At 36.8% G+C, this 21,774-nt stretch overlaps 1 protein-coding gene across 20 annotated transcripts in view; it reads right to left on the bottom strand.

Annotated features, from left to right (window-relative positions):
* Positions 1-21,774, bottom strand: part of CTPS2 (CTP synthase 2) — a 147,458-nt gene that overhangs the window by 98,128 nt on the left and 27,556 nt on the right. For all 20 annotated transcript variants that reach the window (XR_011968057.1, XR_011968056.1, XR_011968055.1 and 17 more), the window contains 4 exons: positions 15,512-15,628; positions 14,254-14,337; positions 11,546-11,626; positions 1,493-1,644 (listed from right to left, as the gene is read on the bottom strand). Coding sequence is in view for 14 of the 20 variants with exons in the window: in XM_072614267.1 (XP_072470368.1) it covers positions 1,493-1,644; positions 11,546-11,626; positions 14,254-14,337; positions 15,512-15,628 (434 nt within the window). In the remaining 6 variants the exon portion in view is untranslated. The remainder of the gene's footprint in view (positions 1-1,492; positions 1,645-11,545; positions 11,627-14,253; positions 14,338-15,511; positions 15,629-21,774) is intronic.

Raw genomic sequence — 21,774 nt, 5'->3', positions numbered from 1 at the left:
ATTTAGTTCCCTTTCCATTGCATCAGGCTATCCTCTTTTCAAGTATAAAAATTCTTTTTACATGAAAAAAATTTCAGTCTTCCTTTTATAATTAACAGCTGTATTATTAGTCTATACTGGCTGAAGAGATACATAATAACAAAAAGCTACTATGAATATTTAGTAATACTTTAAATGAATTTGTACTTTATTAACCACAGCAGAACCTAACATAAAAGTCATCATGTGAAAACATAGTACATGAAGTCAGTAGCTCTGAAATCAGGAAGCCCAAGATTCAAGACCTACTTTTTACATAGGCTGGTTCAATTACCAAGAAAAAAATAATCATTTAACCTCTCAGTACAGCATGGAAAGTTGGGAGAAGGGCTAAATTTGAAGTCAGAGAACCTGGATTTAAATCCCAGGTCTACTGGGACTATAGAGCTGAGAACTGTTCCCAAGGGTAACCAAGATTTATTTTAACGTGCAACCTCAGATAAATCACCTAACCTTCCTGAGTTCTAGTTTGTTTATCTACGAAATGAGGGAGTTGGAGCAGATGGACCTTTAAGGTCCATTCCAGCTCTAAAAATATATAATCCATGATCCTCGGGCAACAGTAAATCACTGATACGCTAGTTGCTGTCTCCATACCAGGAGTGCCCTAAATATTTGGACCCAAACCCTGCTGACAATATATATGTAAATCGAAAGACAGAGAGAGAAAGAAAGAGAGACATCTATAAAGACATAGAGAGAGATCTATAGTGATATAGCTACACAGATATATATAGAAAGAAAAATCTATAGAGACAGATATAGATTTCTACCTTTCAATATTTATATTAATCTCTTTATCTCTCTATAGAGACACATATCAGTCTCTATATATCTCTATCTCTACAGATCTCTACATCTCCATCTATAGAGAAATCAGCAGAAATTATACTGATACTTAGGAAGCCTACAAACATTCCCATGTCTCTCCCATCCTCAAAAAAAATTCAATTTATCCCCACTAGCTATCATCCTCATTTATATTTATATTTGTATCTAGACATGCAAGGCAAATACGAAAAGCTGAGTGGCCTCGGTCAGAAAGATGTGATTTCAGCTCCCACCTCTAACGCTGCCTGACGCTGGCAACGTGCACCTTAACCACTTAGACCTCCAAGTAATTCTGAAAAACGATTAAGTTGCAGAGCTGGTGCTGATTTGCATTAGTAGAAGGCATTTCCTCACCAGGAATTACAAACACCAATGAAATCACGGGTTCAGTTCAAACTATGTGCCAAGTATTTATTCAGTCTCCACAAGGTAAATTTGCTTCTTTATTAACTGTATCATTTAACAAATACTATTTTGTAACTTACAGATTTGCAGGCCCCTGAGTAATAATTTCATAGACCCAAAGACCCACTGTTTAGGAAATACTGAGACAGACTACAGATAAAATCATTAAGTATTCTAAAAAGATTTCACTCCTATAGAGATGACCTCATTACCATACCTGTCAGCCATATTTTTCCACTTGAAAAGCAAATCACTTGCATGATCATCAATAGGCAGGTCCAATCTCTCTTTAAAATACTTGACAATACCTTGATCTTCCAAAAGGACAGGCACCCGGTAAGTAGAAGAAACATCATGGATGAATATTACCTGTTAAATTATGAGAACACATCTTACTTTAACAGGACAGGCTCTATTGTGAAACTTTACAATACTGCCATGACACCCATCTGCTCAGGAATGAAAAGACAGCCAAGAAGATTACAACTGCAATTAGATATTACATAATAGCAGAATTAATAATAATAATAATAACACTATAGCGTTTCTTTAGCACGTTGCCATTTGCAAAGAATTTTAGATATATTACCTCTATACATATATATGTATATGTACATATACATATATATGTCTTCCTTAATGAGAGCAAAGTTTAATATAAAAATACCACTTGTCTGGATTGTTAAGTCACTAACTTTAACACATCTGGTAACAGCATCACAGACTACACATCTGGAAGGTATTTTTATCTAGTCCAACCCTCATTTTACAACTGAGAAAACTGAGGCTGAAAGAGGTTAAATAATTTAGGTCACAGTGATAGAGAAAAGGTTAGGATTCTCACAAAGCCAAACAATAGTGCATGCTCGCACTCGCTCTCGCTCTCTCTCTCTCTCTCTCTCTCTCTCTCTCTCTCTCTCTCTCTCCCCCCCCTCATTATTTCCTATCACTCATTTTTCCCATCTTTCAAAAATCCTACTAAAAACATATCTCCTCATTCAATTCAATAAAGCATTTATTAAACTCCTTCTGTACCAGGTGCCAGTTATGTGTCAGTCAGCTTTTATTTATGTACCAGGGCCTGTACTAAATGTGGAGGATACAAAGAAAGGCACAAATCCTATCCCTTTCCTCAATAAGTTCACTCTAATGGGAAAGGCAATGTATAAATAAGAAGGTACATAGAAGATATATACAGTGTTAATGGATTATAATTCCAGAGGGAAGATTCTAATAGCTAGAAGACCTGGGAAAGGCCTCCTATGTAAGGCCAGATTTACTCTGAGTCTTAAAAGAAGTCAGGGAATGCAGGATAATGAGGTGAGGAGGGAGATCATTCCAATCGTGGGTTCAATCAATGCAAAGGCACGAGTTAGGAGACGGAGTGTCGTGTGAAGTAAGCCAGTATGTTTTAGTGTACATGGAGGGGAAGAAAGTATGAAAAGACTGCAAAGGCAGAAAGGGCCAGACTAGGAAGGGAACTAAATGCCAGGCAAAATAATTACTATTTGATCCTAGAGATGATCGGGAGCCACTTGGATTTATGGAGCAGAGGAGTGAGATGGTCTGACCTTTGGCAGCTGGACTGGAGAGGCGAAGAGAACCCAAGGCTACCGACAATGGTCCAGCTACTACCAGTTTTGTGAGTGGAGCACTACTTTGACATCAGAAGTGACAAACTTACCAAAATGCATAGCTAGGGTAAGGCTGAGGAGACACCAAAGTTGTGAAGTTGGGGGACTGTGAGGCAGGTGGGACCCTCAAAAGTCATAGGTAAATAAGAAGTCAATAGTAACAGGAAAATACAGAGAGGAAAGTAAAAATGTGAAATAGTCCTTGTCTTACTTATTCATATAAAAATATTCATAGCAACTTTTTTGTGGTAGCAAAGAGCTGGAAATCAAAGGGATACCCATCAACTACGGAATGGCTGAATAAGTGGTAGTAATGATTGTGACAGAATACTATTGTGCTATAAGAAATGATGAAGGGGATGCAAGAGAAAGGCAAACGGAAGCAATATGACATTTTTTCCTCATACCAATCCCACTGACAAAGAAACAAAAGAGAAAAAGGATAAATATGAGAGAAGCTAACAGGTCCATTAATACATTATCGGTAGCACAGTGAAATGATATAACTTTTCTGAAAAGTTATTTGGAACTATGCTGAGAAAGTCACCAAACTGTGTCTACTAGTCCTATACTCCCAAAGAAATCAAAGAAAGAGGAAAAGAATTTATTTATACAAAAATGTTTATGGCATAACAAAACAGGAAGATGATAAATGTTGGAGAAGATGTGGGAGAGCTGGAACACTAATTCATTGCTGGTGAAACTGTGAGCAGATCCAACCATTCTGGAGAGCAATTTGGAACTATGCCCAAAGAACTATAAAATGTGCATACCCTTTGACTCAGTAATATTACTTCTAGGACTGTATCCTGAAGAGAGCATAAAAAGTGCAAAAGGTCCCACATGTACAAAAATATTCATAGCAGATCTTTCTATGGTGGCCAAGAACTGGAAATTGAAGGAATGCCCATCAATTGGGGAATGGCTGAACAAGCTGGGGTATATTAATGTAATGGAATACTACTATTGGGCTGCAAGAAATAACAAACAGGCGGACTTCAGAAAAACCTGGAAAGACTTATACAAACTGATGCTGAGTGAAATAAGCAGAACGAGGAGAACATAATCCACAGTAACAGCCACAGCGTGCAAGGACTGTTTCTGATATACTTAGCCCTTCACAACAATGCATTTCCAAAGCACTCAATGCAAAATGCCATACATATTCAGAGAAAGAACTATAGAGTCAGAACACAGAATGAACCAAAATATTTTCTTTTTGGTATGTTTTGTTTTGGTTTCTCTCAAGGTTTCTCCCATTGGTTTAAATTTTTCTGTGCAGCATTACTAATGTGAAAATGCGTTTAATAAGAATGTATGTGTAGAACCCATGTAAGATTGCATGTAGTTTTGAGGAAGGAGGGGGAGAAAATTTAAAATTTATGTTAGTGATTGTTGAAAACTGAAAACAAAGAAAATTTTAAAAATTTATGGCAGCTCTTTTCATGGGAGACAAAATATTGGAAACCAAGGAGGGGGATGGGGAGAAAAAATTGGAAATGAAGTGTGGAGGGAGTGTCCTCCTACTGAAGAATGGGTAAACAAATTGAACATAATAGAATGTGTGTGTTCGTCCTTCGTTGCTGAAGATCATACCATCAGAGAAATAATGACATGACTTGCACTTGACTTTGTTTTGAGTGATGGAGGGCTGTGCAGGTCACCAGCCTCACTCCTCCTCCAGAGCCATCTGAATCCAGTGACCAGATATTCATCAGGATGACTGGAGATGACCCAGGATGAGGCAACTGGGGTTAAGTGACTTGCCCAAGGTCACACAGCTAGTAAGTGTCAAGTGTCTGAGGTGAGATTTGAACTCAGGTCCTTCTGACTCCTGTACTGGTGCTCTATCCACTGCACCACCTAGCTGCCTCGACATAATTGTGTCAAAAGAATGGGCAATTCCAGAAGAAACTGAGAAGATCTTTATGACCCAATACAGAACAAAGTGAGCAGAACTAAGACAATTTATACAATATTTCAAAGAACTCTGATCAACAGTGATAAACCATGAGTCCAAAAGAGTGAAGATGCTTGCTTTCTAACAGAAGTGGTGAACTTAAAATGCAGGTAAAGATTTTTCAGATATGGTCAAGGTGGGATTTTTGTCTGGTTAAATCACGCACCTATGGATTGAGGATTTTTTTTTTTTACTCAATAGGGATGAAATGGACATACAGATTAATTTATTTTAATTAATCCATATATAGTGGGCATATAGGTTAATTTTTTAAATGCTTGTTAAATAAAAAAATAATAAACTCTGAAAAAAGAAGTAACTTGTATGGAAGGTAAGTATCAAGCAGTTCAGTATCATGAAGTATGCAGGATCATGGAATTTAGAACTAAAAGGAAACTTAAAGAACATTTAATTCACATATCTCTGCTATGAGGTTTTTAAAAATTATTCCAGGGTTTTATTTTATTGGTTTTTTTAATGTAACTGTTATATGCAGTTGATGTACGGGATAGTTTTGCTGAACTGCTTTCCCCCCAACCTTACTATCTTTTTTATTAGGGGAAAGAGGAGAGAGATACTCAGAAATGAAGATTATATAAAAACAAAGGATAATTTTTTAAAAAATTCAATTCAATGAACATTTATTAAATTATCAACTATGTGAAAGGCTCTCAGCTAGAGATACAAAGACAAAAATAAAACACACTAGAAGATTATGCTGTACTGAGAGAGGACAGATACTGCATGTATAAGAGCATATTACTAATTTGAATTCTAGTTTGAGAGAGGAAAAATGGATTTGGGCAGGAGAAGAAATCAGAAAAAGTTTCATTTGAAACGTGGTCACTGGTCTGAGAACTAATGGTGCACATAAGGATTATGAAAGAATAAGGAAAGAATAAAGAAAGAACAAACCTGGAATGGGGGAAGGATAGGGAAGGAGAAGGAAACAATGTACAAATGCATAAAAATGAGTTGTTTTTTTTGGCATAGGGAACAGCAGTTAGTCCAGTCAAGCTGGAATGTAGTGTATGAAGGAGTGTAATATGAACTAAGGCTAGAAAGTCCACTTTAGGCAGATATGCTGGGGACTCATTGGGGACTCAAGAAGTCTAGATGAGAAACCAGGCAGGAGGAACCCCTGTAGTTCCTCCAGCTACTACAAAGCTTCTTAGAAGAGATGATCACCAACAGCAAGCTGAGCTCAAGTCATGCTCTAAGTTTCCAGAAAACAAGGACTTTAAGGAAGTTGCTTAAATAGCAAAGAACTAAGGTGAAGGTGACAAACTAGGCTCCCAGAATGTTTCATATTTTCAGGTTTTAAGTATCCATCTACTCAGAAAGTATAATAGGAGTTATGGGTTTTTCTATTTCATATTTTAAGTCTTTGCCAGTGGACATTTATGAGTCTTTTTTTATGTTTTAAGTATTTCTTTTGGGTGGAAGTAATAAATAGCTAACCTATACATTTTGTACATCTAGCACCTTCCTAGAACTGCCTGAAGCCCTCTACATGAACCAAACCCATAGGTAAGTGATTTTTCCCTGGGTTTCTAATGAAGGAGAGCATAAAGAACCAGAGAAAATGGGGCAGGGGGGCAGAGGAGGATAAGCTAACCCCTCTCTTTAGAGTCTAGGTTCCTCCAAGACTGAATTAAGTGAACATGAGCCTAAAGGTCAGGCCTCTTAATGTAAAAGGATGCTCTAGGGCCAGCTAGGTGGTGCATTAGATACAGCACTGGCCCTGAAGTCAGGAGGACCTAAGTTCAAAACAAACCTCAGACACTTGCTAGCTGTATAACCCTGGGCAAGTCACTTAACCCTGAAGGAAGGAAGGAAGAAAGTTAAATGGATGCTCTAACTGTTACCCTGGGCCAGTGTTGGGTCTGTCTTTACATTAAAACTGCTATGAAAACTGGAGAGCAGATCGGCAGAAATTAGGTTTAGACCATTCTGTGTATGTCTGTCTACCCATCATTCTCATCTCCTCCTCATCAGAAACTTGGGACTCCACCACTGTAACCACCCTGAGTTCTGACAAGTGAGCTACCGCTTTATCTTGCCCAGATCCAACACTTACTTCTAGAAAGCCATCTCTAAACACATTTTCCAGCTTCCCATATTTCTATGCAATCTTCCCCCATTTGGATGTAAATTCCTTGAGGGTTGAGTGTATCTTGTTTGGGATTATCACAGTTGCTATTATATAATAAACACTTAGATGCTCTAGAGAAGTAGCTGCTGTAAGTAGAAAGATAAATTTATATATGTATATAAGGATGTAGCTGTAGACAAACAGATGTAAATGGAGATAGATATAGTTAGATCTAGATGTAGAGAAAGGTAGAAATAAAGGTGTATATGTGGATATACATGTATAGATATAGGTATAGAGATAGAGATAGAGATAGAGATATATAGAATAAGTTCAAAATAGTTATGATCTGACTATGAAGGCCACATTAAAAAAAAATTTTTTTTCTAGAAAAGAACAAAAGTAAGTAATAACTTTTTATAACTCCAGCTAGGGTAGAATTCCTAAGTAAACAAGGATATTTTGACTACATAAAACTTAAAAGACTTTGCATTAATAAAAGCAATAAAGATAGAAATAGGAAAGAAATGCTAGTGAGAAACAAATTTGTATCAAATAACACTGATGATGGTCTGAATACCTAAAACATACAGGGAATTAACACAAATATATGACACCAAGAACACAACAGAGAAGTAATCTGATAGTGATGCTAAAAAGGGGCAGGATGGTCAGAAATATATTTTTTTTAATGCACAGAAGAGCCACTGAAATATTGCTTTAAAAATGACAGGACAGAACAAAAGGACATTCAGAAGGAAATCTAGACAAGTAGGACAATTTTGAAATACTTTTTTAAAAAAGCAAGTGGTATGAAATCGGGATTAAAAGTTTCATATAGAATTCTTTTTGTGTTCTTTTGTGTATGTTTATATATTGAAAGACAGAAATGTTCTCTCTTTTTCTGGTGCTTTAATTTCCAAATTAAAAAATGAAATTAAAGCATTACTGAGTATATGCCTGAAAGTATCAGAAAAAGGAAGCAGGTTAGTCACATAGTAAGAATTAGAAACAACAGCTAGGCATATCATGAGACACACTGTTAATAGAAAGACCTTGTAAAAGCCTCCAACACACTGGGATCCTCTATGGAAGCCTTTAAGAATAATGTAGATGAGAATCACACAAAATGAGAAAATACAGAACTGCAATCTTTCTCAAAGGAGAACACTGATGAAATCAACTTCACCAAGGTAGTAAAATTTTCCAGTACAAGGTATCAAAATGCCTTTCCACTGGCATCTAAACAAAGAGAAGAAAGTATGCTCACTTAATATTTGCTTGAAAAGGTAGAAAAAGTGTAGCATATGGCAATGTTATGTGACACATCTATGGGTCAGGGGAAATTTAGCAGTCAAAAAGATCTCAACCCATTTAGATGTTTGACAGCTTGATAGCTCAGAAACACTGCATGTCATTTTAACATTTGTCTGTTCTAGTCAAAATGTCACCGTTAAACCTACTGTCACTAGATTTCATCATAATCACAAAATTCTATAATTAGGTAACTTTGTTGACTTATGCAAGATTTGCAGGCATTATTTAAAAAACACATATGAAAATCAATTAGTTCTAGAAAGTACAAAACAGTAAAAGAAATAAGCTTTACTATTTACTAGCCTGGAATTCCTTACCTTCTTAACCTTCTGTCATTCCCCATCATGTGGAATCCACCTCTACTATTCAACTGATGCCCACTCCAACTCAAGATTGCTAAACTTTACACACACACACACACACACACACACACACACACACACACACACACACACACACACACACACACGGTGTATAAAATAAGCTAGGTCCTTATTGATGCTTTATAATCCTCCTCTAATTGGCTGTTTTGTTCCCCACAGTGACTATTGCAAGTATTTTCCTCACAAGTCCCTAACTACCCCATTCTGACTTGTAACAAATAATTCCCCCTCGAACATCATTTGACTTCTCTTGTATGGATTCAATTCTGACAAATAACCTTCTGAATACTATCTGAATACTCTTCTTCACAGGGTAACAGAGAGAAGTGAAAGCTTTGGAACTAACAAGTTGATTGGAGTACATACTTTAAAAAAAAATACTGAACATACAAGCACTATGAACCCAGTCACAGAACCTCCAAAGCAGAGGAAAGGACCAGAAGAGTCCAGAGCAAATCATAGAAGTATACTAGAAAAGGGTAGCTGGCTGAATGTTGTTATTGTTGTTATTAATGTTATTTCTAGGTGAAGAAGATCAATCACCCAATCCGAGAGATTAGAACAGGAGCTTTTGGTGTAAATCCAAAAAAGTACCCTCATCAAGGTTTTCATCAGACTCTAAAGACAACACTACTGGGGTGGACAGTAAGAGCTGTTTTGTCAGGTAGGTTGTAGAACATGTCTGTTCACCTATAAGTGGGGCTGGATGGCTTCTAAAATCCCTTTGAGTTCCTGAGACTCTATAAGATTATATTAAATTGCTTCCACTTCAAAAAAAAAAGTTCTACATAATGAGATTTTGTAGTTTCATATAAAGATTTTTTTCCTATTCTTTGTATATGGAAATGTTCATATTTGTTGGCATCTGTGAAGTTTAGAATAATAAAAAAATTTTTAATAAATCATTAGAGGAAAAATAGGAGTGATATGAAGCTTTCCAGAATTAATTATCTGGAATACAAATAAGGAAGAATTAATAAAATATATCACAATACTAATTACTCAAGACGTTTCCTTGAACTTCTTGACATATTCAAAAATAGTCAACTATTTGACAGATAATTCTGAAGCAATAAGTAGGAGACTTAGAATCTCAAGGCCCAGGGAGTGATGGAGAAGACTAAAGAGAGGGGGTTTCTGAAGGGAAGATATGTTTGCTTAGACTTTAGAACAGTATTCTCCAGTTTGTGGCAGGTCAAAGTTTTCTAATGACTCTCACTCTTGCACTCCAGTGTTGACTAATTTGTAATTATCATTTAGTTCTGTATTATGACCGACCTAAATCCCTCAATCAAAAAAAAGTTAACACATGGGTACTGATAAGCTAACAAGGCAGGGAGGGGGACAGAAAAAATAAGAAATGATCATTTTTGGAAGAGTCACTAAGGCAGACTTGAAGGAGAAAACATCCAAATAAACAGAACAAACAATAATAACTCAACTAACAACTCATATTTTATACATCACTTCAAGATTTACAAAGCTCTAGAATTTGAATCCAGGTTCTGATGGAAAAAAGGGAAGGGAATTTGTACTCCCAAATCCAAGACTCTTTGATCTGTGGGATGGGACATTCTGACCCCTAGGGAAAGGAAGGAACTTTACTGTTCCATAATGGCAGGCAAGAAAGATTTGTTTAGAAAATAGAAGCTAGATTGGAACAACAGATGCTATCACACACTTTACTAATGGTCATCTGGAAGGTCCTTCAAACCTACAAAAGTTAGGGAAGGGAGAAAGGGAGATTAGGGAGGGAAAGAGAGAAGGAAGGGAAGAAAGGAAAGAAAGGAGGGAAAGGAGGAAGGAAGTAAAAGAGAGGAGGGAGGAAGAAAGAACGGGAAGGAGAGAGGAAAAAAGGGGAAAACAAGGAAAGGAAGGGAGGAGCATTTAATCACCTACCAGGTAGTATGCTAAACATTTTACAATTATTATCACATTTGATCCTCACGACAACTCTTGGAGGTAGGATATTATTATTAACCCCATTTTACATTTGAGGAAACTGAGGCACACTGAGTCATACAGCTAGTGAGTATCTGAAGCTGGATTATGAACTCAAGTCTTCTTTACTTCAAGTCCTGTGCTCATTGGATACAGAGTCACCTAGCTGCTACTAAAAAGTCTAGATCTCTAGGGATGAGAGTATGAATTAACTCCTCTGGAGAAAAGATATTTTTGATTTTGAGGGTTTTTTTTCCCTCCCACAGAAGTTACTAATTGGAGAAAAGACAACTTGGGGTATGTAGCCCAGGGCAGGATGGGAGAGGAGAGCAGGGTTCATGGTACCATCCTCAATCCAATAATCAATCACAGAAATAGAGACTATGATGTACACTCTCACAAAATTAATTTAACCCCTTCTTAGCCTGGTAAGGAGAAGAATGCTTTATTTTACAGGACTTTCCTTAGCTTTTATGCTACATAACCTTGGATTTTCTTGTCTTCATAAATCTTCTGCAAGTGGTAAGAGGAAAAGATATGGTCTGGTTTATGATTTTGAGAGGCCTGGGCACTGAACCATAAACAAGATGTTTGCCCTGACCTTAAACCAAGACCTATTACATTATGGGATTAGAAATCCCATCATTTACTTCTAGCTATAACGAGAAGGTGATGTATTAGGCAATGTACCTTCCATTTGTGAAACTGGTATAATCAAACCTACCCCTCTAACAGAGGAAAGAAAGAAAGAGAAAGAGTGAGAGAGAGAGAGAGAAGAGAAAGACACAGAGAGAGAACACACAGTATTATAAATTCCTTAAAGCCTTCATTTGTCTGCTGGTAAAAGGCTGTGAAAACATCCTGCAGTACATTGAGGGTAGCACCATATTGGCAACAGAATGGAATACGGGAACAATGAAATCCAGAAGGCAGAACCAACCTGCTCAGGTTCCACATGGCAAAACATGGATATCTTTTCCTTTACAGCCATTTCAATGGGCTTTGAACTTCTGCAGACAATCTGTATCAAAGTCAATGAGGTACAAATCAGTCACCAGGAGACTAAGATAAAATGCAATGCTACAGAAATAAATCACTCACTTTGTGACCTAGAAAGGATTATGATCTTTTCCATAAGAGACTCTGAAGTTGATCCAAGTCATTAAGGACAAATGCATTTAATAGTAGGTGACAATTATGCGGCACATTAATTTTATGGGGGAAAAAATAACTTTATATCCATTATCTCATTTGATTCTCATTTAAAAAAAAATCCTATGAGCCAGTGGTATAAGGATTGTGATCCCTTTTTTACAGATGAGGAAAGTGAGGCTCAGATAAAGTGACTTTTCTAAGGTCACACACTTAGGCACTAAATTAGGACTTAAACTAAGGATTTCTGACTCTAAATACAATGCTGTAGCTAACATGACATAAAATCTATGGATAAGGCCCTGAATTTCAAAGTAACTCAGATATGCGTGTTATACAATATATAATTATATAATATATAAACTCAGATATAATGATAACTAAAGTTCTCACTATAAGGACCCTGATCAACACAATCCCCAGTCATGATTCCAGAGGTCCGATGATGACCTCCTGACAGAGAGGTGACAGACTTAATAAGTAGAAAGACATATGAGTTTGGGGCACAACCAATGTGGGAATTTGTTTTGTTTAACTGTCCATATTTGTTGCAAGGGTTTTGGTTTGGGGGTTTTTGTTTTTGTTTTCAAGGGAGGTAGGAGTAGAAAAAAACAATACTTATGATAGGAAAACAAAGTGTAATTTTAAAATACTTTAAAAAACAGAACACGTCTAAACACCGCTTCACTAAACTAAAGATGAGATAAAGACTATTATGAAGGGATTTAGATTAATCATTATCTTGAGGCATTGTACTTTAAACCCAAAATAAAATTTGAGTAATGAGAGGTACTAAGTAGTTACTTCAGAAATACAAAAAGATGTCTTAAGCAGGGTTGCTGTATTGAGGGCAATCTTCAACATTCATTATGGGAGGGTTGTTGTTGTTGTGTTCGTCCTTTGTTCCCAAAGAAGACCAGGCCATCAGAGAAATAATGACATGACTTGCACTTGACTTTGTTTTGAGTGAGGGAGGGCTGTGCAGGTCACCAGCCTCACATTCTCTCCTGAGCCATCTGGCTCCAGTGACCAGATATTCATCAGGATGACTAGAGATGACAAATGATAGGTCTATATAACTGTCTTACTATCAAACTTATCACCAAAAACAGATAACGATGATGAAAATAATAATAATAGTTCACTTCATTTATCATATAATGCAACATATTATATAATATATTTATACATTTTATGCAGTATACATAAACTTATATTTATTTTCTTTTTTGTTTATTGTATATATTTGTCTGTTTATATTATATTTTACGATATAATATGATACAATATAATATATGTTATATAGCATGTAACATTCTACAATTCAATATACTATAACAATAATATACATATAAAAACATCATATAATACTATATAGTAATATAGCACTTCAGGGTGGTACAATGGAAGGGCAGTAAATTAAAGTGGAAACTGCTGAATTTAACATCAGAGGATTCGAGTTCAATTCCTGACTCTGGCACTTGGTATCAGTATGACCTTGGGCAAATTGTATCACCTCTCTCTGTCTGTTGCTCCATCTGTTAAATGAGGTGACTGGCCTATATGACCTCTAAGGTGCATCTAGCTTGACATCTATGATCCAAAGAGAATATAAATGCTTAGCTGAGAAGTGGGAGCAATACCATACTTTTTGGTTTCCAAACACAAAAGACATACATATAGCTACAAAATTTGTTTTGCAAATAAAACTCTAAAAGAAGCAAGTGAAGCCCAGGGAGATGGAGAGACTTTCTCAAGATCAAATAATTCATTAGTGGCAAAGCTGAGAGCTAGTCCCCAGGTTTTCTGACTCCAAATGTCATGCTTTTCCCTACTATCCTACCCCAATCTCATAACTGTTTGTACTGCTGCCATAGTTAGGGGTCCTTAGTTATGCAATTTGGATTAAAGATGATACAGAAATTAAACCCTTTTTATACATTCTCACCATCTTAATAGGTCAGACATCAGCCCTGAAAGGCAAAACAACTTTGAGAAACTTAATGTTTTAAGAACTGATCAATGCAATAACCAACCATGTCTCCAAAGGATCTCTGATGAGTTATATTATCTACTTCCTGACTTAAACGTGATGGGCTCAGCATGCAGAAACAGTCATACATTTTTGGATGAGGTCACTGGGGAGGGGATGAATCTTGTTTCACTCTGCTAGTTTATTACAAGGATTTTTTTTTCCTCTCCCAGTTTTTAATTGGGGGTTGGGAGAAGAGAAGTTAGCAACAGTGATCCCCCAAAAAGGAATTTTTTTTTTAAATGCACAGAAGTTAAAAAAAAAATAAAAGAGACAAGTAGTGCAGTTTTGAAGGTAATATGTAGAATTTATTATATACTTTTTTAAAAAGTTAGTGGTATGAAATGGAGATCCATGGGTCCTTATAAAATCTCTTTGGGTGTTCTGCTATATATATGGAAATAATATTTTTGAGGGGTGTCTAAATTCAGATTTTTTAAAAATCAAAATAAACAAAAACTTACCAGGTCAGGAGACAATCCTAAGCCTCTCAATGCCCGAACACTATTTTGTGTGGGTTTGGTTTTCTGTTCTCCAGTAGCACTGGGCTGAAAGAGAAATGTTAAAGGTTGAAATTTTAACACTGTAGAATGGCCCTACCTAAGATAAAGAATAAAGTAATGCATATAATAATTATGTCCACCATAGTCAAGTAAAGTGGAAATCTGGACAAACATAAGTGAATTTGGTGATCATAGACAAATAATTTAAGCACTCATAACTCTCCAGACTGAAAAAGAAAAGGAGGGGAGAATGGAGTACTTCTAAATCAGTCTTTAAGGGATCTGATTTAACTAAGTAATAATATCTCAACTATCCATTCTCTTACCTGTACCATCATAGCCTCCATTTGCATATAACGTAATTACTTTTCCATTCGATAGCTTAGGACAGAAGTAGAGCCTGTTAAAATTTGGCTATCTCCAGTCAATATAACTAGAGGTTTTAAATAACTTTTCAGGATAAGCAGGTTTGAATTATCTAAGGCTTCTTCTATTGTGCCTCTGTTTCCTAATCCGGGTTTCACAGCAGGACAACATAGATAATATTAAATTTTCTATCAGGCCACTGCCACCGACCCTCTGAAATCCTATCACTGATCCCAGAGACAGGTTGAGAGAGAAAGGGGGTTGGGTTTGAAGTCCATTATGAAAAAGCAGAATGCAAAAAAAGATAGAATCATCTTTTCAAGTTTATATACTTTACTATTATTGGTAGCAAAAAAAATTTGTAAACAAGTGAAAATTTGCCATGGGCCTGCATAAGAAAAAAAAATCTACTAAAATGAAATATTTGTGCTGCAAAGAAGTGACATTTATCTGCAGCTAAAACTGGCTTCTTGATTTTGTAAATAAATTTATATATGATGTGTAAACAGCTCACATCAACAGCATTCAACTTTTAAATCTTCAGTACAGGCAAAGGATAAAAGCCCACAAAATATTAAAAATTAATAATAATGATAATAATAATGCCTTGAATTTTATATGGCACATGAAGGTTTGCAAAACTCTTAACATGCACCTTCTCATTTGATTCTCACAATCCTGTGACATATTAATTATTATTAATCCCTCATTTTACCAATGAGTAAACTAAGGCTCAAAGAGATTAAGTGACCTGGTCATGGTCACACAGCTAGTAGGTGATTGAGGTAGTATTTGAACTCTGATCTTGCTAACGCCACACTCTCTCCACAACAATACAGTGCTGAAGGCCTACCTGTGGGACAAGACTAACATGAATATTACAGAAGTTCTCTCTTTTTGCCTTAAACTGGAATTGTCTAAATGCTTCAACAAATGGCATGCCTTCAATGTCTCCAATAGTGCCGCCCAGCTGGGGAAACAAAAACAAAAAGTTAATATTTGATAATTTGATAACAAAGAAGTAACAAAAAAATATTCAATTCTATGTAGGACCATTGGCCAAGACCACTGACCAAAGAAACCACTCTTATTCCTTTGTGACCACGTTTTTAAAAACAGACAAAAGTGAGAAAAATTAGACCGGGTAAGTAATGGGGGAAAAAAGGACTGAGTTATAAGACAGACAGGCAAGAGTTTAGAGCAGAGGGGAAGGCAACTGTCAGGAGAGGAGAAGGGAGTCAAAGCAGTAATAGGGAAGGGGAGAAATAAGCTGAAGTCGGTTTAAAGGGAAGAGATAGTATACATAAATAGATGGAAAAAGTCCAGAGATGACGATAAGGAAAAAACTGGACCAGGTGGATGAAGGTGGATGCTAGTAGATGCAGCCACAGTAAAAAATGTTTGAGGCATCAGGGAATTCTAGCAACATTACCAAAAAGCTGAATGTAGTTAGCCGCATCTATTAGAAAATATTTAATATGTTTTCCCTAAGTTAAGTTCAAAAAATATTTTCAGGTCTGTCACTAACAGAAGTAGTCATTCAGTATGTTGCCTTTAAGATAAAATATAAACTTCTCATCCTGGCATTTTTTTTAACTTTCTAATTTTTAAAGGCCTTACACATTCTGCCTCCAACTGACTTCTTTTCCTCCCTTTTCACTCCCTCTATCCTCCAGGCAAACTAGCCTATTTGCTATTTTCCAAAACTGGCATTTAGGGCCCACCATCATGCACCATAACCTTAATATCATCCATCCTGCAGTCACCTTCCCCTTTTCATTCTCTTTCCAAAGCTAAGCATGCTAAGTCCTCAGGGCTTCCTTCACAAGTCTCATATACATACCCAGCTTTTCTTTGCTTCCTTCTGGGTTTTCTTTTGTTCTCTGCTGTGCACTTTTTACTTTATTTTTAATAGTTAAGATACCTCTGCAATAGTCCAGGTGATGAAGTGATGACCTATAGTGCTTTGCCTCCAGTCTTTCTCCCCTCAAAACCAATCCCTGGTATTTCCAAATTAAACTTTCTAAAATACCTGGAGTATACTCCTTCCTCAGCCATATCTCTTGGAATCCTTAGCTTCCTTTCAAGCTCAGCCTAGATGCCATCTCCTAGGAGAGAGAGGCTACTGATGATCCTCCCTATCTGTTAGTAGTCTCCCTTCTCAATTTGTCTTTCTTTTTGGGGGGAGGGGGGGTAAATTTTTATTCGTTTTAAATTTAAATACAAATGAAAAAAGAAAAAATAACATTTCCATGTACACAGCAGAACATAAGAGAAGATTCAAAATAAAACAATAAATTTCCATTTCAAGAAAACCTATATAATAAACACTACAAGTTGTGGTATATGAATGTAATGGAATACTACTGTGCTATAAGAAATGATGAACAGGAAGACTTCAGAAAGGCCTGAAAAGACTTATATGAACTGATGCTGAGTGAAAGGAATAGAACCAGGAGAACTTTGTACACAACAACAACCACAGTGTGTGAGGAATTTTTCCAGTAGACTTAGTCCTTCATAGCAAAGCAAGGACCTAAAAAATTTCCAATGGACTTTTGAGGGAAAACTTTGCCTTCCACATCCAGAAAAAGAACTATGAAATTGGATCATAGAATGAAACAAACCATTTACTTTTGTATTATGTTTTGTTTTGTTTTGTGGTTTCTCCCATTCATTTTAATTCTTCTATTCAACATGACTAAAGTAAAAATGTATTTAATAGGAATGTATGTGTAGAACCTATATAAGATGGCACACCGTCTTGGGGAGGGAGTGGGGAGGGAGGGAGTAAGTAGGAGGAGGGAGGGGAAAAAATCTAAGACATATATATGGAAGTGACTATAGAACACGGAAAACAAATAAAATAATTTTTAAAAAATAATAGGGGGAGAAGCCAAGGTGACGGAGTAGAAAGACGCACACACTCTAACTCTTCCCCCACAACCCATAAAAAACCTGTAAAGAAAGACTCTTAAGAAATTCTAGAGCAGCAGAAGCCACAGAACAATGGAGTGGAAGAGATTTCCAGCCCAGGTTGACCTGGAAGGCCAACAGGAAAAGTAGCACTGGATGCAGAGGGGAGCCGAGCCCAGTCTTGGCCATATGGCGCCAGGATGAGCGGGCCTGGAGCAAGCCTCAGGGGCTGAATCCCCAGCAGTTGCAGTGGTTCAGGGATCCCTCAACCCACAAACACCAGAGGCAGCTTCAAAGAGAGCCTTTTCACCTCAAGGGAGCAGGGTCCTCCTGCTATGTTATGCAGTGCTATGGTGGTCAGGTAGGCAGCAGTCCGCATCCATTGATGGATAAAGCCCCTAGAGGAATTGAGCAACTGATCTGAATCTCAGCCTCAATCTGGGCCAGGAAGTAAACTCCTTTCCCTTGATTGTGCCACCATGATCTTACAGGTCCCAAGAGTATACCCTACTCTTGACAAAGGACCCAAAAGTCAAGTAACTGATTGGTAAAATGCCCAAAAAAGGGGAAAAAATAAGACTATAAAAGGTTACTTTCTTGGTAAACAGGTAAGCTCTCCCATCCTTTCAGATGAGGAAGAACAATGTTTACTATCAGGAGAAGACATAAAAGCCAAGACTTCTCCATCCAAAACCTCCAAAATAAATATGCAATTGCCCCAGGCCATGGAAGAGCTCAAAAAGGACTTTGAAAATCAAGTAAGAGAAGTGGAGGGAAAATTGGGAAGAGAAATGAGAGTGATGCAAGAAAATCATGAAAAGCAAGTCAGCACCTTGCTAAAGTAGAGCCAAAAAAATGCTGAAGAAAATGACATCTTTAAAAATAGGCTAACTCAATTGGCAAAAGACATCCAAAAATCCAATGAGAAGAAGAATGCCTTAAAAAGCAGAATTAGCCAAATGGAATAGAAGGTTCAAAAGCTCACTGAAGAAAATAGTTCTTTAAAAATTAGAATGGAACAGACGGAAGCTAATGACTTTATGAGAAACCAAGAAATTACAAAATAAAACCAAAGGAATGAAAAAATGGAAGATAATGTGAAATATCTCATTGGAAAAACAACTGACCTGGAAAACAGATCCAGGAGAGACAATTTTAAAATTATGGGACTACCTGAAAGCCATGATCAAAAAAAGAGCCTAGACATCATCTTTCATGAAATTATCAAGGAAAATTGTCCTGATACTCTAGAACCAGAGGGCAAAATAAATATTGAAAGAATCCTGAAAGAGACCCAAAAAGAGAAACTTCTAAGAATATTGTGGTCAAATTTCAGAGTTCCCAGGTCAAGGAGAAAATACTGCAAACATCTAGAAAGAAACAATTTGTGTATTCTGGAAATACAATCAGGATAACACAGGATCTGGCAGCTTCTACATTAAGAGATCAAAGGGCTTGGAACAGGATACTGCAGAAGTCAAAGAAATTTGGATTAAAACAAAGAATCACCTACCCAGCAATACTGAGAATAATACTTCAAGGGAAAAAAACAGTCATTCGGTCATATAGAGGACTTTCAAGCATTCTTGATGAAAAGACCAGAACTGAAGAGAAAATATGACTTTCAAACACAAGAATCAAGAGAAGCATGAAAAGGTAAACAGGAAAGAGAAATCACAAGAGACTTACTAAAGTTGAACTGTTTACATTCCTACATGGAAAAATAATATTTGTAACTCTTGAAACTTTTTTCAGTATCTAGGTAGTTGGAGGGATTATACACACACACACACACACACACACACACACACACACACAGAGAGAACACAGGGTGAGTTGAATAGGAAGGGATCATATCTAAAAAAATAAAATTAAGAGGTGAGAGAGGAAAATATTGGGAGGAGAAAGGGAAAAATGGAATGGGGCAAATTATCTCTCATAGAAGAAGCAAGAAAAGGCTTTTCCAATGGAGGGGAAAAGAGGGAAGATAAGAGTGAAAAAGTGAAGCTTACTCTCATCACATCTGGCTCAAGGAAGGAATAACATGCACACTCAATCTAGTATGAAAATCTATCTCACACTACAGGAAAGTAGGGGAGAAAGGGATAAGCAGGGTGGGGGGGATGATGGAAGGGAGGGCAAATGGGAGGAGGGAGCAATTAGAAATAAACACTCTTGGGGAGGGACAAGATCAAAAGACAGAATAGAAGAAATGGGAGGCAGGATAGGATGGAGGGAAATATAGTTAGGCTTACACAACATGACTATTATGGAAGTCATTTGCAAAACTACACATATATAGCCTATATTGAATTGCTTGCCTTCTCAGTGGGGATGGGTGGGAGGGAAGAAGGAAGAGAAGTTGGGACTCGAAGTTTTAGGAACAAATGTTGAGAACTGTTTTTGCGTACAACTGGGAAATAAGAAATACAGGTGATGGGGTATAGAAATTTATCTTGCCCTACAGGACAAGAGAGAAGATGGGGATAAGGGAAGAGAGGGGTGTTAGAAGGGAGGGCACGTTGGTGGAAGGGGCAATCAGAATGCACGGCAGTTTGGGAGGGGAGGGGAGAGATGGGGAGAAAATTTGGAACTCAAAATTTTGTGGAAATGAATGTTGAAAACTTAAAATAAATTTTTTTAAAAATTTAAAAAATAATAATAATAAACACTACACACTGTTTTCAAAGCTACCCAGCTTTTCTTTGCTTCTAGGTTTTCTTTTGTTCTTGGCTGTGTACTTTTTATTTTTTTTCTCCCTCCCTCTCCCCCTTCCCTCCAAAGAAGGCTATAATTAAATGAGGATATATATACATATACAAAGATAACTATAAACATACACATGTATACACATACTCATACATATATAATGTACTATGCATATTTCAACTTGTCACCTCTTTCTCTGGAAGTGTCAAATTATCTTTCATTTACATATTATTCCTACCCACCCCCTTTTCCACTCCCCCAAAAAATTGAAGACAGGGGCTATTTTCTTGTCTTTGTAACCTGCACATCTAGCACAGTAATTTGTAAACATTAGGCACTTCTTAATTGAACAGCGATAGGATATAATCATCCTATAAATGTTACCTAAGTAGTTTTATCAGAAATATTTCAAAAGCTGAAATAATTCATCTCAGTCAAAAATTAGGTTAATTTTAAATTTGGCTGGAATCATAATATTAAGGTGTTTATTAGGGGTTAAGCCCTGGGCTGAAGGCTGTGGAAGATACAAAAGAATCCTTAAACCAGATCTCCATATGCTCCTTGAGTCCAGGGGCCATGCTAAACACTTTAGGATCTTCCAAGTTACCTATTACAAAGCCTTACATACAGTAAGAGGTCAATAAACATTGACTGAATTAGATTAAATAAGTTTACAATCTAGATAAGAGCATAAATAAAAAAGCAAATGCAACACATTAAATAAAAGTCAGTGCTAAGTGGTAAGATGTAAAGACTAAATACAGAGGGTAAGAAATTCTGCAAAGGGAGACAGATCACTAAAGGATATGTCTGGTAATGCCTGATGGACAAATGTGGGCCTTGAACAGCCCTGCTATGAAATCACCTACTCCCATCATTCTAATTCTCACCTCTATGAAAGTCTATGAACGAGAATACAGATCCCTGACTTCTTTTCTCATCTCCAGCTGCATTTTCAACTGCCTTATATTTGCAGGTGTTGTGAGGGGTAAATGGAATGGAAATTTCCATTAACATGTGTAACCTTAAAGTGTTATATGAATACCAAATATTATTATTAGCCTCCAATAACCAGGTCTCTAGTCTAATGATGACTTCATTGTCCGAGTCTTCTACTGTATCACTGATTAACTCAAGCAATGTTTAAAAAGGAGGCAACAAGGTGGCACAGTGGATAGAGCACTAGCCCTGGAATCAGGAAGACCTGAGTTCAAATCCAGCCTCAGCTATGTGACCGTGAGCAAGTCACTTAACCTTGTTGCCCTTAGTTTTCTCATCTGTAAAATAAACTGGAGAAGAAAATGGCAAAAGCACTCCAATATCTTTGCCAAGAAAATCCTCAGACAGGACTGAACAACAAAAACATTTTATAGATCCATGCTAGGGGGTGCTAGTAAAAGAATAACCATTGGGCTGGGGGAGTAAGCACACACTTTTTAATTTAATCTGCACTATTAACTCTGTCTTAAGTCTAGAGATAGTCAATAAACA

Source organism: Notamacropus eugenii, chromosome 5 (assembly GCF_028372415.1).
Source record: "Notamacropus eugenii isolate mMacEug1 chromosome 5, mMacEug1.pri_v2, whole genome shotgun sequence".
Lineage (NCBI taxonomy): Eukaryota > Metazoa > Chordata > Mammalia > Diprotodontia > Macropodidae > Notamacropus > Notamacropus eugenii.
The sequence above is the reverse complement of the archived record's forward strand: the minus strand, read 5'-3'. Positions and strand labels throughout refer to the sequence as shown.